This window comes from Mustela erminea, chromosome 17, assembly GCF_009829155.1.
Source record: "Mustela erminea isolate mMusErm1 chromosome 17, mMusErm1.Pri, whole genome shotgun sequence".
Lineage (NCBI taxonomy): Eukaryota > Metazoa > Chordata > Mammalia > Carnivora > Mustelidae > Mustela > Mustela erminea.
Genome location: NC_045630.1, coordinates 59,387,033 through 59,414,682, shown reverse-complemented (window position 1 = coordinate 59,414,682; position 27,650 = coordinate 59,387,033). Strand labels below are relative to the sequence as shown.

Below are 27,650 nucleotides of genomic sequence, written 5' to 3'. Positions count from 1 at the left end.
TTTTATATTTTAATTAATTTTAAGAGGTAGCAATTAAACTGGGGGTTGTGCTCAGCCGGTCAAAACTCATTCTTGAATGAAGCTGGGGCATCTGTCATACTGTGGAGGTGCTCGTCCAGGTTCTGTGATCTGTACGGGTCCTTTCAAGCTGGCGTACACGCCAAATAATTTAATGCCTTCCTTTCTTCGACTTCCCGTTTGTCAATATGAACACAAGTACTAACACGCCATTGGTGTGGGTCTCGGACCCGCAGCACCAGCATCTCACGCAGTGACCCCCAACCCAACCTCAAACCCTGGGGGCGGGGTCCCCCACCTGATTCCGACTGGGCTTGCGCTGGAGACCCCCCCCCCCCCGTCAGAAGGAACACACAGCCACCGCTGGATGCCAAAAACCACTGAGGGAGGCAGGGCGAGCGTCTGCAAATGTGGTCCACCACTGCACGCTCACCTAAAATGTTCCTAATCTCAAACCTTCCTACATAATTTGGCCACCTCCGTATTCTGTGTTATCTAATTCCAGTTACATCATTTTAGTGAGAAAAGGATCAGTACATTTTAATCCATTAATTCTTCTGCTAGGACACATTTTATAGGACAGGAAGGCTACTTCTCTACAGAGCATACAAGTCAAAACAATGCTGAGAAAAGCAAACTTCAAGTGAACTCACACTTCGTTAAATGCTAGGCAACATTAAGCAAACCCATCCCGATATAAAAGCGTAAAATGCACATACTCTCTAGTTATTAGCTCTTAAGATTTATTAGGTCCTGCACGTCTTTCGAAAGCACGTCTGCATAGACGGGGGCCTAGCAGCGAAGTATTGGTAGTGGCTCCTCACCTTGAGGTGTCTGTGCGGCCACTGGCTTCGCCTTCACTGGGATCCCTCAAAACAAAGTGGAGGTTGAGATTTAATGATAAGAGTGAAAAATAGACCAAGAAAACCCATATCTAAAATGATGTTAAAGTTAACGTGTTAAGCAAACTTCAGCACACTTTTCTGTTACTAGTCAGCCTCACACGGCTCTGCACGTTTGCGCTGTAAGCAGCGCAGCTGCCATTTTATTGAGCGTCTACTGAGTCTTGTCAGAGGAGATGCTAGATTGATGGTTTAGCATTGTTGCTTTTGTTTCTGTTTTTAAGAGGATCTTCCAATTCCCAGTCACAATTTTAAAGTCAGAATTTCTCTTTGGGTTGAGTTTAGTTCAATTTATAGTTAAAACTATTTAATAATTTTCAGCAGTGAGATCCAACTTTGTATTTGTTATAAATGTAATTCTAGTAGTCGCTCAATTTAGAAAATATATAAGTTAACCTTGTTGTTAAAAATAAAGTTCAACATATCTCTGTTTCTACAAATAAGAACCAAGTTCAAATCAGCAATGAACTTAACTTCACATGTTACACTAGTGATTCATGCACACGATCAAACGTTACAGCAAACCGACAGCCTATCCAAGCAGGTGAGTCTAAAAACACGAGATCAATTAGGCAGAAACATTCATCTTACCTGGATATCGACCTGTGAAATAAAACCAGGAAAACTCTACTAATCGTCCTTCTGTTGAACGTCATTTATATTTTTGAAGCCTACTAAAATTTTAACTACTTTGTCATTTTCAAATGTAATTAAATCTCGACAGAGGAGCATCAAGTTAAACACCAGTTTAGATGCATTAAGAGACGGCACGGGAGAGCAAAATACTATTAAATCGCTGGGAAGAAATAACCAACTCAAACTCAGAAGTTAATGTTTTCTTAATGTTTTCACTGTTCCAGGAACATTCATGTTATTTCTGTAAAGTGATTGCAGTGGGAATAAAATCAGGGCCACTTTCCTCATCCCCCAATGAGCGAATCATACCCACACACCGACCTCTACGGCTTGAGCTGGAGGTTAGAGATACGAATGCCTTATGCATCTCAGGGTCTTTAACACCAGGCCTTTCTTGACAAACATGTTGTGCAAAACCCTTTTTCCTCTCTGAATCAAAAAGGACAGACAAGACAGATTCTTATAGTCAAATGGGGATTTCTTAAATTTCCAATAACTGGCATTTTCATTGGCAAGTGTAATAATTCAGTGTTAACTACACAAACCTATCTTTATGATAGCACATGGACGTATCTTTAAAAAAATAAAAGAAAAGAACAAGAGCTGGAAATGCCTATCATCGGGCACGTGCAGCCGTGCGGATGTCCTGGAGGGCGGCCCATCGGCGGGAACGAAGGGCAGTGAGGCGGCTGCTCTAACAGTAAGGGGCGTGCGTCTCCCCGGGCTTGTGTCCTACTTCTATTTCGCCGGCTAAGTCGCTGTTAGTAGACACCTATTCCAGAGCTGCCGAACTTGAAGCATTAGGAAGGAGGCTCTACTTCTCCTGTTCTCACTGTTGAAACAGCCATAGACTCATCATGTCTTCCCATCCCCTCATTCCTGCCGTCCTGGAAGCCAACAGAAACACCCACTTGAAGAGCGTCTGCCGCGTGGCAGTGGCTTCTAGACCTAGTCCAGCCGCCCGGAGGGAGGCAGCTGGGGAGAGACAGAGCCCGCGGGCTGTCGGAGCACATGCAGGGCGGCAGGGCTCCCCGACACTGAACACTTAGAAAACACAGACAAAAGTGGCCAACTATCTTATACACAGGAATATATACTCAACTGACCTAATTTGGTTATTCCCTAATAAGAGAGTGCTGTGGTTAAAAAATCATTAAGGTTGGGGCGCCTTGATGGCTCAGTGGGTTAAGCCTCTGCCTTCGGCTCAGGTCATGATCTCAAGGTCCTGGGATGGAGCCCTGCATCAGACTCCTTGCTCAGCGGGGAGCCTGCTCCCCCCCACCCCCATCTGCCTACCTGTGATCTGTCAAATAAATAAAATCTTTTTAAAAAATCATACGGTTTGCTACAATCTCCAGTTTGTATAGTAGTTCAATGGAACTATCCAAACAAACAGTTCTCAGTGCTATTTAAAAGGTTTGGTTTTTTTTTAGGCTTTTGAAATAGTATTTCTATACCCTCCCTGATAAAGCACTCTAGTGTAAGTCACTTTCCTAATTGGAAAGTTCTTTCCTAAGACCAGAAAACAACTCTCTCACGTGGCATCTCAGCATACAGCCTTTTTACCGGCCAAGGAGAACTTAACAGGTTTCCTCTTTGTAACAGTGGTTTTCGAGTACACAAATGATTAACTCCAAATTACTGTTTACCCTTCCCTTCCTAAAGTTTAACCACCCAAATTTTCTTGTTTTTCCCTATAACATCCTACCTTTTCCTCTTTTTAAGCATCTAGTGGCACATCAGCTCAGTCGGTGCTAAAGCTGGCGAGGTGTTGGGGCTGTCACTGTTGACATCACCCCGTCAGATGAGGTCTGGTGGGGGTGGGGGCAGCTTGTAGCCAGACAACCCCGTGACATCACCAGGGGGCCGCTGGTCACTCAGGGGCCAGTGTGGGTCACAGGGAAGTGAGGAAGGCAAAGGGGACAGACAGAAAGGGAGGGCTTGAACTCAGGATGGTCTTAAGAGACAAGTGGGAAGGACGGACAATCTGGGAACTGGGGTGAGAATGATAAATAATAAGGCTAGAATAGCTCCTGAACATCGGGAAATTCTCCCGGTTCCCTCCAGGCCTCCAACCTCCCGGAAAGTTCAATATACTGAGCACACAGTTAGATCCACCGCACTTCGGTTTGCTGGCGGCTGAGAACGCCGCAGTTCGCTCCTGGTACAGAAACCAGCGCTCCGCGTGTGCCCCTGCACGGGGCTGTGCGTGCGGCCCACACACCCTCTGCAGCTGCGCAGGCGACACGAGGGAAGACCGTGCCCGGCAGCGAGCACACACGCACTCGTAAAGCCAATGCTGTTCACGTGGTGACAAGTGACCTCCGAGGAGAACTGGCAATTTTTTCTTTTCTCTAACCAAACCCTGAATTAATTAAAAATATGTCAAAAATTAAAAGACAAAAAAATCCTACCAAACTGCCAACAAAGGATAGCAAACAACTTCTACCCTGGCCTCTTCTCCCCGAGCTGCCCCTCAAAAGGCTCTAATGAAACGATACTGTTCAGAAGTTAAGAAAGGCATCGTGGAACTTTGGAAATGTTCCTGTTGGCTCCTCTCAGAGGCCAGCTCGGCCACCCTGAACCCTGAGGACTTTCTATTTCAGGGCCTGCTTCCTTCAGAACACTTACCGGGACTGACTATGACCTTATCTGTTTACTTTTAAAATCGGTCTCCCACACTATTCAACCACTCATTCCATACATGTGTGAATGTCACGTCACGTGTTGCTGCAGGCCCTCAACACGCAGCAGCAGATTCAACGGAGAACAAACAGGTAAAGTGTGTGTGTGTGTGTGTGCGCGCACGCGCAATGGTTTCAGGTAGTGTTAGATGCTACGAAGAAAAACAAAGCAGGGAGAGGGCCGCTGCTAGAAGAGGCAGTGATTGTAAAGAGGGAATGGAGGAAGGGCTCGCTGGGGAAGGGACACTCCAGCAAAGACCCAGATGAGTGCAGAAGCAGCCAGCTGGGCAGCTGAGGGGATGGGGGAGGGGGAGGGCGGGAGGAGAGGTTCCAGGGAGAAGGAACCGCAAACACAAAACCTTGCACGGTGAGCCCCGGTGTGTGCGAGGACACTCAGCCGCCCCATGTGGCCGGCGTGTGACCAGCGACGGGCGTGGGGAGAAGATGAGGTCAGAGCAGAAATGGCCAGACCAGTGGCCTCCAAGGCCACTGTGCGGGCTTCGAACTGTGTTCTGAGTGGGATAAAAGCAAGCTGCGGGCTTTCTAGTGCGGACAGGCCCTGCTGAGCACAGACAAGGACAAGGCAGAAGTGAGGAGGGCTGTTAGCAGGCAGGAGACGGGCAGTGGGTTTGGTGACAGAGGCTGCCGTAGGACTGACTGAAGAAGCTACGTCTGGGAGAAGCTGGGAAGGCAGAGCCAACACCACCGGCCAGCAGCCTGGCACGTGGTCTGAGAACTAGAAGGAAGGTGTCCCCATTACCTAATGTGGTGAAGAAGGAGGGAGGACCGGTGTTGGGGGGCGGTGGGGAGCTGGATTTTGGACACAGTCTGTCTGGGAGTCTATGCAGCCATGTGGAGAGGCTGCATAGACAACTGGCTACAGGAGTCTCTAGTTCAGAGGTGCGACCTGGGCTAAAGACACAGGTTTGGGAGCTGTTCACGTAAGACGAATGTAAGGTCATCGGCCTGAATGAGATCCACAAGAGAGTGAGGACGGCCAGAGAGGAGAGCCTGTCCGGAGCCCAAGCCCTGGGCCAGTCTGGTCCTCGAGGTGAAGGGGAAAGGCAAGGAAACCTGCAAAGAACCAGCAAAATGGCTGGAGAAGGATAGTTGGCGAGGTGGGAGGAAGACCAAGGGCCAAGCGAGCAAAACGTGTGCAGGGCGCCACGCGGTGTGGGAAGTGCTCCTGGGAAGGGGCTCCCTCCGTGTCCCTCACGGCTGGGCAGCGGCACCAGCAGGCGGCAGGTCGTCCCAGGTCAGTCACGTGGCTCCACGGCCATCCTCCATCCCTGGCTCCCAACAGACTTTCTCCCTGCCACGTTCTTGCTCTGACACTCTGTCCTAAGCTCTTCTCCAGGGCTCTTGACTATGCTTCCTCTAGAATCTATGCTTTCATCGCAAAGTAAAGAGAAATATGTTACACGTTGCTTTAATGTACAATTAATAATTGAGCTTCGTGACTCAAAACCATTCTCCTTCACTTCAAAATTAATCCTGCCTTAGCCATGACTAATTAATCCTGGCTTTGAGTGGTCAGCCAAATTCCACCCAGCAGAAACTACTGCGGATCCGACCAGGACCTTGAAGACGGTCAGACAGCACTGACTGCCCTGCTGACTCTGTGGTGAGCTTCGTTCTGGCTCTCTCTCTCTCCAGGTGTCATGCTGCGTGGTCGCTGCCCACAGGGTACAACATCACCGTTGATATGGTTAGAAATCAATGTTGCACTTGAGCATTTAAAGTTTTAAATTCAGCTGGGCAGCCTGGGTAAACTGTCCATGAATAGCTCCAAGAAAAGGCGAGAGACTAAAGCTGCTGCTTCTCTTTGCAGCAAACGCTCTCTGAAATCCTAGAACACTAATAACCTGGATAATTAAGTATTTAATTAATGTTTTTTTAAAGCATGGATAATAATTTCCTCCCTAGAATTTCTACCTCCTCAAACCACTCTGTGGTATGGAGCTTTAGCTGCCCCCCACCCCCGTGGACAGCGGTGCCTTCCTCTGGCCTCGCATCCTGTGGCATGCGTTCTGCTCGCTATCACGCTATCCGCTCACACGTCTGCCCCTTCCAGGACTGCAGGCGTCTGGAGCACACAGATGTGGTCTTACTCATCTCTGTGTCCTGCTTGGCACCTAGCACAGGGCTTTGTACGTGCAGGATTTTGCAGGCTTTCAGGGGGACCTGATCATAGATCAAAAGGACATCCACCTGCATCGCGTTCAGCGACTTCCGTCATCAATGCGTCAGGGAACTTTTGAGAAGAGCACAACTCTGTTGGATTAGAAGTTGACTATACTCGGACTCATTCTGTTTCTGCTGGGTTTTGGTGTTAAGCTTCTATGATGTTAAATTCCATAAGTGATCCATGTGACTCCAAAACAGAGGCTTGTTTCACAAGGAAGGAAAAAAGGGGTAAACTACACATTATTAGTGAGCGATTGAAAAGTAATCTGAAAAAATATTACTTGAAGGACAAATGGAAACTCATTATTTCTTTTTTTTTTTTTTTTTAAATCAAGGCATTTGAGTAGGAGATAATCTGTTAAACATATTTTTGATGTTTCCACTCTTTCCACTCTCTTTTACAGAATTTAACAATTCCTATGTTGCCCATTTTTTTCTCTGTCTTAGGGAAAAATACATCATGTCCTCCTTGATTTTCTTCTTCAAACTTCGGTCAAATGCCATGAAACCATTTTGGAAAATCACAGGAAAGGTGAAAGAAAAAACCGAGTCACCTTTGCAATTCCTCGAGGAAACAACCACCACCGCACATCGGTACTGACCTGCGAACGAATTTGGATGTGATTTTGCTTATTATACCCGTGGATGTCCCCCTCCTGGCGTGTGCGAAGGCTCCGGGCTCGTGCGAGGGGGAGGCGGGTGGCCCGTTGTAGGCGGCGCTGCGACGCTCCCGCAGCTGCTCCCCGTGGAAAGTGCTGCGGCTTGAGCTGCCCCGGGGGAAGCGGGTGCGGTCCGGGGTGCTGGCGCTAATACTGTGAGCAGAGGGGGAGGCGGCAGGCACTCTCTGTGTCGCACTGTCGGGACAAATTAAGTTAGGTTATTCGGAATGGTGACTGAGAAAGCTTTTACTCATTCTAAATCTACCAAAACAAAACAACAAAGCAAAAACCAAGAACTCCCAAGCACTTGCCATGGCTACCTTCCCTAGGCCCTGCTTCACCTGCTCCCATTAGAGATGCACGGGGGTCACCGCACTGAGGGGAGAGGGACGGACATTTCAGTTCAAAACGAAACGCCTTTTCCAGAAATATGGTTATTAAAGATGAAGAAGTTATTGAAACAGGGATCCAAACACTTCAGAATTTAAACCACTCGGGACTGTGGAACACGAATGTTCTTCATCAAAAGGCATCTGAATAGAACCATTTCGTATTCACAGGGCAGGCCTGGGGGACAATGTGAGGCTCCGTGACCCTGCTGATGTAAGTAACCCTTTAACTAACAATGTTTCTGAACTTCAGAAATCCTAACATAGACAAATACTGGAAAAATGGACATATCATTTTAAACCTAAAAGGGTTCTTTGAGATCATCTGTTTCCCTGATAGAGAAAAAAAAAAAGCCAATTTCATTAAAAAAAAAAAAGTAACTGGCAGCAGCTAGGGTTACCCAGAGGTCTCCATTCCCAGTCTCTTGTAGCTCTGTTTTTACACCATAAAAATTCAATTTACCTGAATGATAAATTGGGCAGCAATCCTTTATAGGTGGATTTAAAACAAAATCTTTAAAGAAAATTCCTTTAGGAAATGATTTAAATCATATGCAACATTTTTGAAAACAGGTAGGGTGTGGTGTGTTTATGTTCTAATTCAACTTTTCCCCCTGCTACAGACACTGAATCTTCCTGGAACGCTCTCGATGTGATGGTGCTTATCATATATTTTTGTAAGCCGCTATGTTCGGATACGCAATGCACCCAGCACGTTACCCGGGCCGGTAAGCTTCAGAGCCGTCTTTAATGGTTGGCAGTGTGACTTTAATAGGATGGCCAGAAGTGGACATGGACTTCTGGTGGCGGGGTCGTGCTGAGGGGATGGTGGGAGCCACAGCAGAGCCTGCAGAGGATATGCTACTGGCGGACATCTCCGTAAGGCTTTCGACAGAAAACAGTTGAGAAGACCATAGAAATGTAAAAGAGAAGAGAAATGGCAGTTTACTTAAATTTAAGAGATAGATTTTTAAAATCTAAATTGACTACACCTTTCATGACTGAGACACTTAAAAGAAATTAATTAGTGGCATTATTAGTGACTAACAAACCAATATTCTTGCCAAAAATGTACAGAGTGAATTTACCACTACCTTCCATGGAAAAGATCCTGTACACGCTTGCTCTGTGACTGTGAATCTGAGAAGGACAATGAAATTACTCTCATGATCGGAGACCTTTTTCACTTTCCAAGAACCATCGTTTGGCGGAACGTGTTGCTGTGGTTTGTTGTCCCTTACACAGTAAGAATTCATAATTACGACAAATACTGTCTCTGGAAACATCATGAGAACACTTTCAGCTCGTACTACTCATCAATTAACTGTGGTACGTTAAAGGAGCTGCAGATCAGGACTGAGGAAGGGAGAAGGGGTGAAGGCAGAAATCAGTCCCCAAGTCCTTTTCTAGCTTAAAGGATCTTATGTGCGAGGGAGATACATTTACCTCTGTACGCTTCATAATCACACTTACTTCACATGTCTATTATTTGGGAGGGAGCAAATGTTAAGCATAGTCTGTCCCATCCACTGACATGACGAGGGATGGAGCTAAGATCAGAATTTTATGAGAACAGGCTCCCTGCCCTTTTGTACTATATATAGATGAAGAGCCCTTAAAACTCACAAGGAAAAGCAGCTAAATTTTAAAAATAATAAACATACTATGATTTGTCATTATTTAAAATAAAACATATTGAGGTTTCCATGGTTCTCAACGATCAGCTAAAACGGCCACATTTCTTTAAAGGAAGGAAAAGGAGACCTCCATGGTTTGGACACGACAATGGCGTGACGGGAGGGGGAGGGGCAAGGAGGGAAGGCTAAAAAAAAAAGTAAAGTAAAAGATAAAAAGGAAGCAGCAGGTATATAATAAGACAAATTAAGACGATCAGGTTAGGGGGGATAATCTGTTTTATCACACAGAAATATTTACTACCAGGCTTCACGCAGCAGTCAGACCACAGGTTAAGAGATTTACCGTCCGTTTTCCCTAAGCACGCTCCCATCCTGGTACAGAAGGGGAGACGCCTTAGCGAGAACGGCTGGCTGCAGCTGTAGCCTCTAGCAGTCCCCTTGCTCTTGACCCATGAGCTACAGGTGTTCCAGCAAGAGCAGTAATGCACGACGACAACGACGCAGGCCGCACGTGACGCAGTGACAGTTACCTGCTGTCCTTTCCATTCTGCAGTGCCGCGTACCGATCTGTGGTCCTCTCGCAGACATACGTGTTCCTTCTTGCCATGCTACCTCCCGGATATACATTGCTCTTTAAGAAGGAAAAAAAAAATCCATCTTAATATTCTAACTGTAGCTGTGGAAAGTCAAAGAAATGAATTTAGGAGGCAAAGGACTTTGGAAAAAAAAGAAAAAAACCCCGTCGTAGAATGTTCATTTGTCAGACCTTACATGACCAAGCTAATCTCACACCAGTCTCTCTCTCAGTTACACGGCAGGAGTGACAGGCAAAGCACGACAAGCTCATGATGGTTTTTTAGCTTGTCGTCCTGCAGCAGCAGTGAGCAGCTGTTTGGAAGCAATGAGAAAGCGATTTTTATTTTCTCCCCTATAAGCTGGAGGTAGGGAGAAGGGCAGGGGCGTGGTACAGGCAGCTCTGTGGGGCCAGGAGCAAGAGACGACGCCACAAGAAATAAAATCACAGACCGGAAACCTGCGGCAGTGACAGCGGTGGCTCCCACAAGCTTGCAGGCTGCCACTCTTCACCTGCTCAGGGAGCCCCCACAGCCCACGGTAACGTTAAGGAGACGCGGTCTCCCGGGTCAGAGGCGTGCCCGGCTGCGGCCACCAGCACCAACGGCATGCCGGGCCTCGGAATACTCCCTCATTGCAGGTTTAGGCCAGGAGGCAAGCCAAGTGTGAGCAGCTCCGGAGCAAAGAGAATAAGCGAAGACAGACAGCATCTCCTTACCACGCACACAACCACTGATCCGGAACCTCCGCTGCTGTGCCTGCCAAAGTCTTGACTAGTTACCAGTACTAGTTACCAGTACTAAGCCATATGGGCATGATCTCCAAATGGGACGCATGTTCTTCTGTTTAATCCTTACTCCAACAGAAAAAAAAATTTCCCTATTCCTGGCTAATTTGGCTTTCACTGTTCTCTGAAACATATAACGAACTTAAAATTTGTTGAATCATAAGAGCTAGGATGTCTTGACTAAGTTTGGAGGAGAAAAAAAGCCTCCTATAAACAAAATTGTTTAAGTGTAGATTTCAAACTTTTCAACGGCCTAGGTTCCTGGATGGAAGGAAATTTGTCACCATTTACATAAAAAATACAAAAGCGGGGCACCTGGGTGGCTCAGTGGGTTAAAGCCTCTGCCTTCAGCTTGGGTGGTGATCCCAGTGTCCTGGGATTGAGCCCCTCGTTGGGCTCTCTGCTTGGTGGGGAGCCTGCTTACCCCTCTCTCTCTCTGCCTGCCTCTCTGTCTACTTGTGATCTCTGTCTGTCAAATAAATAAATAAAATCTTAAAAAAAAAAAACAACACAAAAGCTTTAAAAGTGTGGTAGCAGAAGAGAGTAAGATCATTAAGAACATATTTTAGACATTGTCCACATTAAATGAAGGCAAAGAAGCCAGTTTATTCTGGAGAGATCCATTATGAAACTAGTTTGTAGCAAGTTCTTAAACTTATTTTAGATAATTTCATTGTTTTGGCTAAACTATCATATGAGTAACCTACCGTGAACAAATTCCTGTTCAATTCCTTCTGGTCACTTGCAGTAACACTACTTTGCTTCTCAAAGTGCGATGGGTGACCAGTTTCTCTTTCAAGACTGTGCCTTCCGGTTCGCCGTTCTCCCGCAACACCTCCCTTCTATTGTCCCTTGGCTGCCAGCGACACTCAGATGGAGCACCCCCGCCCCCGGGAAATAGGGCCTAGGATCATGTAGAAGTTGCAGAGCACAGTCTCGCTGACCCCATGTGACAGACGTGCATCTATAAAATTAACTTTTAGAAGTGGCCTTCAGTGAGGCTCTGTTTAGGATCTAGGGACTAGATCTAAAACCATCCTCGCAGACCCCTAAACTCTTGGCTTGGAAACTGTCCTAAAGTGGATATACACATTTTTCTGATTTTCCCAGGAAACCAGGCCCGTGTAGACAACATCTCTGGGCCCATTTCATACTAACGTGATTTTATATAATTATACTATGATTTTTAGGAAAATGTTTTATACTATAATTATGGCACTCTCAGCCTAAGTCTCCCAGAAAGAAGTATCGCCTTCCTTTTGTTTTTTTTTTTTAAAGAAGGGGATTGATAGTATTTTTTACAGGATGCAAAATCTTGTAGTTTTTCTTATTTACATATGTGATAAATAATATTGAAAAACAAATTTACAAGTTTTATCGTCTTTTTGATGAAGGAATAACGTAATATATTTGCAACTTCAAAACTCAACATCTGGCCTCCGAGTTTCTAGGTAAGCCAAGAGCTTACCATCGATTCCTACATGCAAGATTTCTGGATGGGAATTTCTCGAAGGCAAAAATACTAAGTTTGTTCTTCCTGCGTATTACTGTGGGAAGACCCCTAAGGTCTCGCACAAATAGTAACACTCCCATCATTTAGAGTCTGTAATGTTGTGGGTGAGAACAATAGAAGAGATGATCACCAATAAATTTCACCAACCAATGACTACATCTACTAACTACTTACCTCAGCACTACCCCCCAACTGTCGTCATCACCCTTAAGTCATACGGTAGACTACTGTTAAGTCATACTGTCAACAGAATCATACTGAGAAGTAAGAGCTTTTACCATTGATCGAAAAGGCTCCTGATTTTAAAACATTAAATGCACTGTTGAACTATATCATCTACTAACTTCTCTATCCCTCTTTTCCATCAGAAAGTAAAAAGCCATCAGACGGGAGGTGGGTAGGGGATGGGTTAGATAGGTGATGGGGATTAAGGGGGGGCACCTGTGATGAGTACCATGTGTTGCGTGGAAAAAAAAGTGAAAACCCACATCATCCCATTAGAGTGGATTACATATTTTCTATTACACTCCATTTATAGACAAATCATAGAGTCACTGGTAAAATGTTTTTTTTTTTAAATTAATATTTTATAATACGACAGAGCCTGGATTATAAATGCTCAAGTTCCTTTCTTTTAGACATTACCTCAAAGAAAAGAGATTAAAGCTGTGTATTTGGCTTTTGTACTTTGGGGTCAGCAAACTTTTTCTGTGAGGAGTCAGATGACAAACATTTTACACTCCGCAGGCCGCGCCATCAATGTCACCCGTAGTCTGGGAAATGCAAATTAAAAACAAAAGGGTATACTTTTTTGTTTTTTTGCCCCTCAGGCAAAGACTTTCAAAGATCAATAATATCCAGTTGTTGATAAAGCTTGTGGAGATATAATGACTCTCTGATTATTCCAACCATTAAAATTACCTTGGCAGTATTTATTAAAAATTTAAATGAGCCTATTCCAAGGATACACACAGAGCCAGGAGCGTCCATTAGCACAAGTTAGTGCCGTGGCTCTGGAGAGGGGATGGGAGAGAGGGTGGAGGCTTACACACTCCAGGGACCACGGGCCACACGGACTGAGGAGGGAGGTGAGCCACCTGAGGTAAACGTGTCACCCAGAAACCAGATTCTGAGAATGTATATAACAGAAATGCAATAATAACCTAAGTGTACGAGAACAAACTTCCTGAAAAACTGAAAACTCTGAATATTCCACAAATAGCTGAAAAATTATGATAGCACGTCTATTAATACAGAGGAAATAAGGCGCTGGTCTTAAGAGGAGATCTAAGTGTTCTGATGTAAAAGGACCTGATGATATTAGTGAGAAAAATGAAAATGTAACAGGGTATGATCTCATTTTACGAAAAAATAAATCCTGTATGTACATATATATTCATTTATGTTTTCTTTAAAAAGGAGATTCTATGAAGGACTTCATCCCAAACGACAACACTAGTTATATCGGAAGGTGAGACTAGAAGGTAAGGGATGAGAAAGGGTAAACTATTAATTTTTACCTGAGATGCTTCTAAACTGTTAAAATTAAACAAGATATATTATTTTGGTTTCTCATATTGTCAAAATTAACACAGCAAATCAAGATAAATTTCGTACTAAGTGGCTCGGAACAGAATTTCTCTACCAGAATCTCCTGGCTTATATTTTTATTTCTTAAAGATGATAACTACGAGTGGCATAATTAACTGGAATTTAAACCAAGGTCTTAGTTTTCATACTTCTTTAAGTTCATAAATAGAAGCTGGGAACAGCCACTAAGTGCCTCAGCACTACTGGTTCTGAGGAAGCTACCATGTCCACATACAACGGGAGATTATAAGTAAGGGGAGATAAGGTTTACATGGGGAAGCAACAGGGAATGATACAAGACCGCGTACAACGAAGGGCTAAGGGATGTGCTACAACAATCAGAAAGACTGATGAGATCTGGAGCTTTCAGTCACAGAAGGCTCGACCCAGGAGATGGGGCTTGAAACGATCTGCAAAAATGGCATTTTCATATGGGGGGGGGGGCTTCAGACAAGAGCAGCACATAAAAACAGGGGTAGAAAGAGGCAGCTGAGTACGTCCCTGGGAAACTAAGACCAGCCTGAGATGAAGGACAGCTTGCTATAGCAAGTGGCACCAACAGGGGACCAAATTCTTTCTTTCTGCATTGTGGGGTAATGATGCCCCAGAAACTGTCCTCTGGCTAATGTTTAGATAAAAGAAAATGATGGCCTGCCTAGGAAAATTACTTTTCTAAGTGATGTCTCAGACTCTGTGAAGTTGGCAGGTAGAGGGGGTTGTCTTTACCAGTTCTGAAAATGGGTATGCACACCCATTTCAGAGTCTAGGAGGCGATAATCAAATCCCATATTTTTAAAAAAGATATGGTTTCAATGAACTACATAAAACAGTGGGTGCTTGGGAGTTTAACTCAGTTGCAACTAAGGTTGTGTTAGGCTTTCTGGGTTTTTTTTTTTCCTTTTCTTTTCCTACTTTCCATAGGCTCAATCAAATTTTTTTCTTGTTAGTTTAAAAGTTATAGATTCTATTTTTATTCTTATGTTGTTTGCCCTTAAGTCCCTGAACTCATGGGTGCTTAGCGCTAGTGAGTTTTTAAACTTACCGCACTCTTCCCATCTTCTGTGAACAAGGCGTACGCTCTTCTTCCTTTAACACCCACCCCACCCCTACTTTCTAGGTAGTGTCCAGAACACTGGTCCTAAATTTTCATTATTTTTTCCTTTTTTTTGCGTATGCTACCACATACATACCTGAATAACTTATCTGATCGTTTTCAACTCCATATATTTTATGACACCTCTCCAGATCCACTTCTCTTCTTGTAAGAGCGTAGTGCTCCTCAAACCATACAGTGCTAACAAATGAGTCCCTATGTAGTAAGACTGGACATATTTTACGCCAAAGAGTGTGCTTATCATACCTTCACATTTAAATGACAGTTAGGCTAGATATAAAATTCTGGGTTCAATGTGATTTTCTTTGAGTGCTTAAAAAATACTGTTCCATGTATCTCCCTGAATCCATGTTACTGTTGAGTAATTTGAGGTCAGTCTTAATTTTGTTCCTGTTAAAGGTCATCTGCTGTCTCATCCTGGAAACCTTCTAGAAGATTTGTTTTTGGTGTGTATATGTTCTACTTTAATGGGTGCAGGAGTAGGTTTTTCTTCTGGCTTTCTGAGTCTTACTTATTTATTTATTTGCAAGAGTGAGTGAGCAAGGGGTGGGTGGGGCAGAGGGTGAGAGAGAGAGAAAAAAATCTCTCCCACAGAGCCTGATGCAGGGCTCAAGTTCATGACCCTATGATAATGACCTGAAACCAAGACTTGAAGCTTAACTGACTGAGCTACCCACAGCCCTCTGAATCTTTCTAAGTTTTTTCATCTTTCCTTGTTATTACTTCTTCAAGTATTTCTTCCCCTTCACTGTGTGCTCTTTCCCTTCTAAACTCCTATTATCCAGATGTTTCCAATTCTACTTCTATCCTTAGTATATCTTAGTTTTTTCTTTTGTATTTTCTTTTTATTCCTTCCTGCTGTCTTACAAGAGAAGACTCTAATCTATCTTCTGGCTCCCATTATATAATTTCTACAGTTTGCCGTTTTTTTTGTGTTTAAGATTTATTTATTATTTTCGAGATAGAGTGTATGCACACAAGTGGGAAAAGCGGCAGAGGCAGGGAGAGAGAGTAAGCAGACTCTCCGTTCAGCAGGGACCCCAACGTGGGGCTCAATCCCAGGACTCCGAGATCATGGCCTGAGCCGAAATCCAGAGTCGGATGCTCAACCGACTGAACCATCTGGGCACCCCTACAAATTTGCTATTTTGAGTGAATACTAGAAGATAACTTCATAAATTAATCATTCATGGAGTCTGCCTTCATTGAGCTGCTTATTTGTAAATATAAAATTAAATGCACCAATGTAGTTTTAAGTAAATGTTACAAACAGGAAAAATGAGGCAGGAAAGTATAATGTACCATTTCACAGTAAGGTTTTTAAATATTACTTTGAGGTAAGTGTTATTTTAAGAATTCATATTTTATATTTTTGTTCTTAAAATGCAATATGTGCATTTTAAAGAAGCTTGGCCTCCTTTGCATGTTATTTAAATGTATGACTCACTTTAAAGTTTTGAAACGTGTTTTTAGAAAAAGATAAAACGTGTTTCAAAGATTGTACAAAAAAAAAAAAAAAAAAATCTGACAACAAATAACTCCAGCAAACTGCGAGATGCCCGAATTACTCACACTTGGAACCGTTGAAGACTTTTTCCTTTCCGGCCCCGCCAGAGGGCTCGCAGTCATCTCGCTCTTTGACCCCACCGTGGTGCTGCCGAGTTTGCGAGCTAGGTCTTTATCCCACTCCTCTTTCTGGTCACTCTCCACGCTGTTAGCCTGAGGCCTTTTGGTATATGATACGGCAGGGGGAATGGATGGACCAGCTACAACAGAATTAAAGAGCATAATTAGCTGAAAATCAACTGACAGAGTTTCTCCTCACGAACAAAAACTCTAAATTAAAAATACCTTTATTTGCATATTTTCTACTTGGTACTAACATTAAACTGTTTGATTACAAAAATTAGGTCAGTCCCTGAAAAGGGGATTGTATTAATGGTGCAGTAAGTAATATAGATCTGTGATAATGGATGACGCAAGCACATAGAGACGTGACTGCACAATGCTCGGTGAGCACAAGTTTGGGGAGGACTGGTCTGGCTTCTCGCTTATTGGACTTTCCCCCACCATGATCGCTGAAACGCCGCTGCTTCTGGTTTGCGGAGATGCTCCGCTGGACCTTCAGGTGAGCCGGGGACTGAAGGCTGCTGTTGTTCAGGTCACTGCTGGGCCGTGACCTCGGACACAAGCTTCCGCTGGACAATGATTCACCACCTTCAAACTATAAGAAGAAGACAGCGCATAAAGATTTTATTTATTTGAGAGAGAGAGAGAGAGTGAGTGAGACAGAGCACAAGCAGGAGTGGGGAGTGGCAGAGGCAGAGGGAGAAGCAGTCTCCCTGCCGAGCAGGGAGCCCTACACGGGACTCGATCCCAGGACCCTGGGGTCAGGACCTGAGCTGAAGGCAGACGCTTAACGACTGAGCCACCCAGGTGCCCCTGCACAAAAATTTAAAAATAAAAATGTTTATGCAAATAATATGCACTCTTGCTTGATGTTTGAATCTATTCCAAGCCACATAAAGAATAATCAGAACTGGGGGGGAAAAAAAAAGTCTGGATACAAAACTGCAAGCTGGTGACCGGTGGGGGAGCGAACTGGCTGTGTGCGTCTGTGAGTGCCCGGGCGCGTCTGTGATCTCACACTGATGGCTTTGGAGGCTTAGTTTAGTCAAAACACCAAATAAGAGCTACCAATTACTGAATGGCTATTATGTAACAGGCACCCTGCTAAGTATGTCAGGGCAAGGGTGCTAGTGTCTATTAACATCAACTTCACAGACGGAAAAACTGCAGTTCAGAGAATGAAGGGACATCTTTGGGATTCCAACTCAGGCATAACTGGGATTCAAACTTAGGATAAAATCTACAATTTTAACTCCACAGACACATGTTTTCTACCATATTTACGGAGCAAAACTTGGTTTGTTGGCTCTGATTAAAAACTACATCTATTCAGATAAGCACAGTAAAATTGGGCTTTGACACACTACCCTCTCCTCTTAACATTAAAGATGTTTGTTGCTGGCAACTTCTCACAGAATAACCGGCATCCCAATGGAAAAATCTAAATTCGTATGTAAAGATACTCATGGCAAATAGCAAAGTAATCTTGATGATGAAACTGGTAATAGATAACACACAGTAATGTGCCAGGAACTGTTTGTTCTAAGCACGGTGGAAATATTAATTCATTTAAGCCTCTCGATGACCCCCAGAGCTAAGTACTATTCACTATCCTCACTTCAGGGACCGGGGAGCTGAAGCACAGAGAAATTAAGGACCGCGCCCAAGCTGCGCAGTCAGCGGCTGTGCTGGGGTGGGGGTGGGGGGGGACTCAGACCCAGGGAACCCGGCTCCGAAGTTCAGGCTCTTACTACTTGGAGTAGCCTCATTAGTTTATACTCACACGATTCAAAGTTCATTTTAATTCACACCTGGGTGCGTTGTACACTTGTAATGCTATGGCTTCTTTTATATTTAAATTAATAGGAAAATTAAAGATCTAAGGAGTGAAATCTAAAGGCTAAGTAGAAACAGGTCAAAGACTTCAGGAATAATGGTTTGTACTACTTCACACTTCTTAAAATTCTCTTGATTTGGCTTCTTATGATACCACTTCTCCAACCATCAGGGCCTCCACGGAGCCCTCCTCCTCCGGAACCACAGTGCCCACCGGGTAGGGCCTGAGAGGGTGACAGGCATTAACTCGAGTGGAGTCCTCAGAGCAGCTGCGGGCGCGAATGGTGTGCTCCTCTGACCACAGCTCCCAAACCTATTAATGCTGCTCGGGTCACTCCCTCCAAGCCCACTCTGTGTATCCAATGTATCCAAACGTCTCCTGAACAGCTCCACCCAACAGGAAATCTCAAGTTCAATCATCCCAAACAGAATGAACTTCCCATCTTCCCCTGGAAGTCCACTCTTTTCATATCCTGGCAAATACATCTTACAAAACCAGTCACCCATGCTGGAAACCTGAAGGTCTCTCACACCCTCACTTCCAAAGGTTACACATCCTGTTAAATCTCGCTGCGGTGGGTGCCTGTCCTGCTCTACACCGCAGAGATCCCGTGCCTGCTCTGGACCAGGGCCGCGGCACTGGTAACACACCGCTGACTGCGCAGCTCCCCTCCAGACCCAGGGCTCCCTGAGAGCACGGACTTTCTTCTCTTCCTGGGTGCAGTACACAGCGTGGTTTCCAGGACAGAACAGACCCAATAAATGTCAGCTGAATGTACTGCCTCACTAACAGTTACTATCTAATTAAAAATAATTTCAGCCTATTTCTATAAAATGCCTCCCACAGCTGTCTAATCGTTAACAAACTGTCCATGTGCTCGGCTCTGTTCTTGACTCTCAATTTATACCTTTATATATTTGCTGTCCCAAAGGATCACTTGCTTTTATGGTTCAACCACCATCTGCACACAGTTACTTCCTAAATCTATCTCCTTATTAGAGATCTCTCCTGGCCTTGAGAATTCCCAACTGCCAGTACCAAAGCCACTTGACGTTCTACAAGGCAAAATATCCCCAAACGGCCTTTTCCTAGTCCCATCTTTTTAAAATCATCTCAGACATCTATTTTGTCTTAAACGCCATCCTTCCCTCTGTTTTGGTCACTGTGTTTTCTGCACACCCAGAATGACCATGTTAGCTGTGGCAGGACTGCGGCTTGGGGACACAACTCCAGGGGAGCTCATTCTCAAAGACGGGACGGTGTGAGCCTCTCAGAGCTAAGCAGAGCATGTGGTCTGCTCTTTCAGAGCAGAATCTCCCCGGGTACTTGGAAATGAGACCAGTTTGTAACTTAGCATCTTGAGTTTGAATTCTGAAAGTAAGACTGTTAGGCTCTTTATATTATTTCTGATACCACATAGAATAAAGGTGTTTTATCTTAGCTGTCACTTGTCTCAAGAAATAATTAACATTAATCTAAAAAGGTAAAGAACTTACTTCAGGTGGTTTTCTACCTAGAAGAATATAAGTAGCCATAATTTCATCATATTTCTGATTTATTAAGGCGTCATTTATCTCATCTCGAGCGAAACCCATGGTGACCATGATGTCTAGAAATAAAAAAAAAAGCAATTTTTCTGAAAATGGGTTTATTTTTGTAAACAAATTAACACATAAGCAAGCTTGCCAACATAAAATATGAAAACTAAATTTTGAAATGTTAAAGTATAATGTAACTGTAAAAACTTCTGGATCATTAATATACAGATACTGCATATTTAGATCTTGTATATTGATAATTTTTCATGCAGGAATTATCTGTATCATGGGATCCATGCTCACGGCAGGTCTGTGTCTCAGCACCTAATGCATTCCTGAGTTGACTGCCTTAGTCCAGCCAGAGACACACCACCTGTGACACAAAATCCCTTCTCTTTCTATCTCTTAACACACTCTCAGCCACGCATAGTGTGTTTTCTCTCAACTCTTAACAATTTCTGCTTTCTGATATGAAGGCAGGTTGACTCTTCTTTGGAAGGCTTGAATTCCACGGTTGGTCTGACTGGATTCCAACACTCTAGAATCACAAGCCTTCCCTGGGACCTCTGCTCTCCAGTCGGAGAGGGAAAAGCAGTGCACTCAGGTGAGCGTCTCTGACAGCTTTGGTAATGGAGAGAGAAATGCAGGGAACAGGCTGGAAGCAGAGCACCCGGTGAGGTGTGGGAGGAAGCACCCTGCCGAGACACTGGAAAATCGAGAGGGAGAGCCACAGTGTTCACCCTTTCAGCTCCAGGGCCTCCACATTTCTGGCTAAGAAACATGCTCTGTTTTGCAGCTACTTAACAGTCTGATCCGTGCTGATACTTAAACAGTCATTCCTCCTGTTAGGAATGGCTGAAAGAAAACAACCAGGTTCATCCACATTATTTTAATTTTTATATCACTGGTGCAACAACTGAATTGGATTATAACATAAAAGCAGATAAACTTGAAATCTGTAATGTTTGGTGTCTGTTGATGGAAAGAAAAGATGACAATGCGAGTATTTTTCAAATAAAAATTGTTTCCTATTTATATTTTAAAAACCTATTTTGGTAGACGACCGGTCTCTTCTAGCATAGGGCCAGCACATCTCACACTGTTTAAATACTTACCTATTCTTTTCGTGTCATTGAAATCTGGTTCAGGCTCAGTATATGGCTTTAGCTCTTCTTCCTCATGACCAACATTCATCCACCGATCTTTCATTATTTGCTAGGAAATAAACTTTACATTATGTTTGGCCAATCAGAACATTCCACCATTGACTTTAGCTCTATTTTAGTAAATGTGCAATTAATTGCTTTGCTCAATGAGAACCATGATATCTTCTGTCTAAAGTTATTTTCCTAATTGATTAGCAGGCCACCAAGTGGCGTAGGACCTTGGGACACACTTACATATCTTACAACAAGTACAACTATCATCCTGCACACTCACCGAATGTATCCATTCAAATAACTTGCTGCCCATGTTCCTTGAAAAGGAGTATCTTCTCATTTAACCTAAGGACCTAGTGATTTCAACCTCTCCTTCACAGTATTACATTCAGATGGGACTGTTCCTTTTTGCCAAATATACAAATACCTGTATTTTAAAATCACCATTTGTTAAGACATGAGGAAAGCAGAGATCATGGGGTGTGGAAGAAGTGAGGGTTAGTCAGTAAAGACAGCTCAGAGAAGACGGAAGGGGAGAATGGTCCAAATGGAAGCCTAGAGTCGGGGATGAGCAGGAATCAGGATGAAGACCGGGACGGATGTGAGTTACAAGAGTCACATTTAAGTGAGGTTGTAAAACGAGAGTCAGTCCCAGGTTGTTAAAAAGCAACCTAGTGGAGGCATCCGATGGAATGGAAACATATTCACAACCATATATCTGATAAGGGGTTAATAATATATATGTACGGAAAATCCTACAACTCAGGAACAACAAAACTGCCTGATTAAAAAAAAAGGGCAAAGGACTTAAACAGATATTTCTCCAAAAGAATACATACCAAGAGCCAAAAAGCACATGAAAAGATGCTAACATCACTAATCATCAGGGAAATAAAAACCACGATGAGGTATCACACGTCCTGTCTGTTAGGATGGCTACTATCAAAAAAGATGAAAATAATCAGCATGGGTGAGCACGTGAAGAACCCGGCCTCCCTGTGCACTGCTGGGGTGGCTCGAATGATGTCTCTGCTCCTGTAAACAGTATGGGGGTCCCTCAAAAAATTGAACAGAACTATAGACATGAGCAAGTAATTCCGTCTCTGTGTGTATATCTAAAAGAACCAACACAGGATCCTGAAGGGTATTTGAACAGCCGCGTTCACTGCACCATTACGCGCAACAGCCAAGATGTGGGACAACCTAAATGCTCGATGGGTGAATGCACAAAGAAAATGCAGCCACACGTGATGGAATATTAGTCAGCCTTAAAAAGAATGCAATCCACATGCTATATCGTGGATGAAACTTGTGGCCACTTCTCGGTGAAACAAGCTGGCCACAAAAAGACAGACAATCATTATATGAGGGTGTCTAAAGTAATCAAACTCCTAGAAATGGGCAATAGAATGGTGTTTGCCAGGGGCTGGGAGAGGGAGCAACAGGGAGCAACAGAGACCAACTGCTCTGTGGTCCAGAGTCTCACTCTTGCGAGGGGAACAAGATTCAGAGATCTGCTGCCCAACCACGGACACAGAGGTGACAATACTGTAATGCACTCTTAAAACTGTAAAGAGTATACATTCCTTTTTTTTCTACTACACACACAAAAAGGCAACTAGTGGGGAGTAATTCTGGGGAAATGATTCTGTATTAATTTGGAAAATTATATACAGAATCATATATTAATATATATCATATATTATATAATATATATCATATATATAATAATAATATATTAATCAAAATTAATACATGTTATGACTATTGAATTCTAGGTTTTCATTCAGGAATGTTTTAGGGGTTGATATATTCATATTCTTTGTTCGGGTCCTGCAAAGTATATTCTCCATCTTTAAATTTTACCTGTCAATATTCTACTAATCAGAAAAATAAAATTCCATATAGAGATCCTTCTGAGGTTGTTTGCTCAGATACCTTCCCCTCATTTAATAATATTTAGCTAAAATCATTCACTAGAAGACAGAACTCCAGAGCAGGCAGGCCTCTAAGAACTGGAATCTTTAAGAATGCTGCTGTTCTGGATGGGAGGAATTTTCCAAAGGTTTGGGTTACATGATACACATTTCAATGCAAATTTTTACATAATTCATATATACTTAAAATTATGCAGACGTGTAACTCTTAACAGATCACCACTAACTTTCTTCTTTCCCCCCTATTTTTATTGAGATCTGAATGACATAAACTTTGTATTAGTCTAAGGTATATGACATAATAATTTGATATACAAACATATATATACAAATATTATGAAATGATCACCACAGTTAACATCCATCACTTCAGTTGCAATTTTTTTCCTCATGATGAGAACTTTCGAGATCTAATCTCTTCAATAAGTCAATCAGAGAAAGATAGTTTTCCATGATCTCACTGTTACATGGAATTTGAGAAACTAGGCAGAGGATCCTAAGGGGAAGAGAGGAAAAATGAAACAAGACGAAACCAGAAACCAGAGAGGGAGACAAACTGTAAGGGACTCTTAATCTCAGGAAACAAACTGAGGGTTGCTGGAGGGGATGTGGGCATGGGAGGGATGATGGACATTGGGAGGGTCTGTGCTATGGTGAGGGCTGTGTATTGTGTAAGACTGATGATTCACAGACTTGGAGCTGAGATGCTTCGCTAACAGTCAGGCCAGTGGGGCGCCAGGGTGGCTTAGTCGGTTAGGCGCCTGCCTTTGGCTCAGGTCAGGACTTTGGGGTCCTGGGATTGAACCCCGCATTGGGTTCCCTGCTTGGTGGGGAGCCTGCTTCTCCCTCTGCCCCTCCCCTTGTTTATACTCTCTCTCTCAGATAAATAAATTTAAAAAATCTTTTTTTTTTAAAAGATTTTATTTATTTATTTGATAGAGATCACAAGTAGGCAGAGAGGCAGGCAGTGAGAGAGGGGGAAGCAGGCTCCCCGCTGAGCAGAGAGCCCGATGTGGGACTCGATCCCAGGACCCTGAGATCATGACCTGAGCCGAAGGCAGAGGCTTTCACCCACTGAGCCACCCAGGTGCCCCAAATTTTAAAAATCTTAAAAAAAGGCCAGTAAGGGAGGAATAAGAAGGGACCCTAGACGAGGACTGGGGGTTGAAGGGTGCCTTTGTCTAAAATGGAAGATACCTGGACAAAGGCTGGGGGATAAAGGTGTCCACAGAGAGGAGGGGACGGTACAGAAGAGGGAGCTCTTCGTGAAGGAGACACTGAGACGGCACATGTGTATCCCCCACACTGAAGTCGGAGTCCTTGAGGATAAAGACTGTGCCTTGTGCTATCTTTCCCAGCACACATGCTTGTTGTTGCTTTTGAACTGGGCAGTATTTTAAAATAAGGCTGCTACAGACGCCCCGGGTACAGGGAAATATTGAGAGGGGCTTGGCAATGAAGATGGCTAAGGAAGCCCCTAGAATGTCCAGGAGACAGACAACCATGGGCTGCACTGGGCATCAGGAAATGGAAGACGGAAAACCTAGAGGTATAATCCGAAGCACCTGAGGACAGAATCTTTTCTGGGAATGAGGGAAAGAAAGGCTGGAATCCAAGAAGGTTCTTAGGATTTTACCTTAGGTGCCTGATAGAAGAAATACGGGATCCATAATTTAAGTTAAGCAATATAAGAGCAATAAGAGATTTGATAGCTGGACAATAAGCAATTAAAAGCAAAATGAAGATAATCCAAATTTTCTGGTGTTTCACAATTAAACTGGCTATTTGGTGTTCATTTCATGACCATTATGTATCTGTCCACATCAAGGAAAAATATGTATGTGGACCAAACCCTTACACAACTTGTCTTTTATTTGGGGAAAAAAGATTTACTCATGAGAGCTGACATAATCTGAACACACAGTAGCATTAACTATTCAAAACTATGCTGTTTGCAGGAGATATTACTAAAGAACGAAAGGGCAACCTGCAGTGTGGGCTGGGATTTCCAGGAAAGGAATCGTCAGGAGGGAGAATCTGAAGAGACTCTGGGGACACCAGCCGTATCTGGACCGGGGGGAGGGTCGAGGCAGAGGCATGTAAGGAGGACCCAGCGAAGCAGCTCGGACTCAGAACCAAAGCAATGAAAGAGTGGGAGACACGGTCTCTGCAGGTGATGCATTCAAATGTGATCTGACAAGGCAATAGAGAAATGTTCTTTTTTATTAATAAAGATGATATGCAGCATTTTAGAAATTGCACCATGAGAAGAACAATCTGAGGAGACACTGCAGGAGCCCTGACCCCGCTCACCCTCATGCAAAGTTAGATCCGAGGCAAGGCAGATCCAGGGAAAGCGGGAAAATCCCAGCAGCAATAAGGAAAGACAACAGGGCAGCGAGGACAGAAGGGACACGGTTCTGCTGTTCTCGCTTCTTGCCGTTGTCACTGGGGACGGCCAGGAGTCCATTTAGAAGAGTCCGTCTCACAGAAATAGTTGGGTTTCAAAGCAAGAAAAAGGTGGGGAAGGAAATCTGCTTAAAAGAACATGCAAGGACATTCAGTCTATTAATTCCAAATGTGAAGGTCTTTTCCAGGGGTAAGGTACAGAGAGTGACAAAATACGGATGTATGCGAGAGGAGACCCACGGAGAAGAAGCCTTAGTTGTGTGAACCTCACACCCATACAAAATTCTTCCGTGGGAACCAGAGTTTGCACCGATGCCAAGGCTAAAACGCCCCCAGAAACGGAGGTGCTGCGTGACAGGGTGGCGAGGGGCGGGGGGAGGGTATTCGTGAAAACCTTGCTGTGTGGTTTCAGGCAGGGTACCAATCACCAGGCCAGCAAAGTACACTAAACCAGCTGAATAAACTAACCCATTTTAGATTTCATTTGAGATCGCTCTCTTCTTTTTTTAAGTAATCCCTACGCCCAATATGGGGCTTGAACTCACAACCCCGAGATCAAGAGTCATATGCTCCACTGACTGAGCCAGCCAGGCGCCCCTGAGAAATCTCAAAATGAGAAACAAGAGGTCAAACAAGATTCCAAACTGAACAAGAGAGAGTTTACTCTAGCCACCCCTGCCAATGAACATAGAGGACTACTTGCTGAGAATTTCTATCAAAATAACTGATTCAGATGAATTATGAAGAAATAAAATAACAATGGAAATAAACACCCTACCTAAAGTGTAGGTGCACATTAAAAATTTGTGGACTTTAGGACAGCCAGATGGAAATAATTTTTCTTAAACGGTTTCAACCTCTGTATTCATCATAACTTCTTAATCTGTACTTAGAAATCTTGCATTAAAAAAAGATTATTATTTGCTTTATTGCCTCTTGTATTGGGCAGACACAAGCAAGATTTTTTAGATCATCTTAGCGGCAGCTGAAAAGGTGTTAAAGCACAAATAAATACTTTTTTGAGGAGGATACAGATACAGAGAAAGGGCGATAAGGAGGAGCTTTGCCTTAGACTCAAACTTTGAATTATTTTGAAAGGTAACACAGTCGATTCTGGTTAAGGACTGGAAAAATTAAAGAAGATGTACATAGAAGGGATAGCAGAAAAAAAATTATGAGTTTTTTTCTAATAAAAAACACACCAATATTCCAGATAATAGGGAAAAAATTAGTTTATAACATAAAACACAAATCCTTTTAAAATCATATGTGATTGTATCCCTCCCATTATTAGTGCAATGAACAAGCTCTGCCAGCGTTCACGTGTACAAAATGAAAAAATGTATGCAACTGCTTAGTTCTAGAGATGGCAATAGGTCAAGCAAGTAGAGTAAGAAACTAATTTCATTCATTTTATTTTCATGGGGCATAAATAAGTTACTTAACATAGAAGTCTTCAAGAAAGACCTTATAAAGGATGTAGTCGTATTTGAGAAGTGACAGGAAGATATTTGAGTTAAATGAGAAGTTTAGTAAGATAATAAATAGCTGCATAAGATTCCTTAAGTTGAATTTCAATATTAACAAATTATATAATGAAGAAAGACTAGTGTTTGCTCTCATCAGTGACTCTTGATACTCAAGTTAACACCCCAAAATACATAAAGTTCCATTTTTAAAAAATAGAAGAATTAACAGAGGAGATATTTCCTGTTAAAATGTACAAAACTGATACAGATCTCGAAGGCTGATTAATCAGACTCCATTAGACAAGCAGTTCAGAGACACAGAGCTTATATGTAAAGAAGCAAAGTTAACCTGCTCATTAAAAATATTAGGCATTATCTCTGGTGAAATATATACAAATTAAAGCAATTATGACAAACTACATAACTACCATACAGGCATCAAATACCAGAAATTATTATATCGAATAGTGAATGAAGTGTGGAGAACAGATACCTTCAAATGTCTTAGGTCACACAATTTTTAGCAATGAATGCAGAAGACCCATCAGACTGTTTACATTCCTTGGCGCACTAATGACACTCTGGAGAATATATCTAAGCATATGTCCCAAAGGGGAAAAAAGTGTATCACATGATCTTTAGTAAAAAACAATGGAAACAACTTGAAGGTCCAACAAGCAGGGGTACATAAGCCAAAGGGAACAGCACTGCTACTGGCACGGAAGGAGATCATGTTTATGATAAAGTAGAAAGCACAGAACCCAAAACTTTGAAGTTAAAAGAAAAAAAGAATGCAACTTGACATGAAACATTACTACTGTACAAAAATTTACGTTTACACGTTCACGACTGGTGTTTTGAAAATAGCTATTTTTTAGAGCTTAGGGATTTTTCTTCCTGTACAGCTGCTACTAAAGTTGGTATGAAAAATAAAAGGAGACTAAAATAATTTTTGACATCATTGCTATTTCAAGGGGAGTTT

The 27,650-nt window shown here is 43.2% G+C and overlaps 1 protein-coding gene across 4 annotated transcripts in view; it reads right to left on the bottom strand.

The window, feature by feature from the left end:
* MARK1 (microtubule affinity regulating kinase 1) overlaps window positions 1–27,650 on the bottom strand; it is a 114,937-nt gene that overhangs the window by 4,650 nt on the left and 82,637 nt on the right. Inside the window, exons 10-17 of one of the 4 annotated variants that reach the window (XM_032318183.1) lie at window positions 20,809–20,908; window positions 19,652–19,764; window positions 16,760–16,913; window positions 16,262–16,455; window positions 9,643–9,743; window positions 8,196–8,360; window positions 7,030–7,281; window positions 843–878 (exon numbers count right to left, since the gene is read on the bottom strand). In XM_032318183.1, the coding sequence (XP_032174074.1) occupies window positions 843–878; window positions 7,030–7,281; window positions 8,196–8,360; window positions 9,643–9,743; window positions 16,262–16,455; window positions 16,760–16,913; window positions 19,652–19,764; window positions 20,809–20,908 (1,115 nt within the window). Of the gene's footprint in view, window positions 1–842; window positions 888–7,029; window positions 7,282–8,195; window positions 8,361–9,642; window positions 9,744–16,261; window positions 16,456–16,759; window positions 16,914–19,651; window positions 19,765–20,808; window positions 20,909–27,650 lie in introns of all 4 variants that reach the window. The other 3 variants (XM_032318182.1, XM_032318185.1, XM_032318184.1) reach the window with 3 other exon arrangements.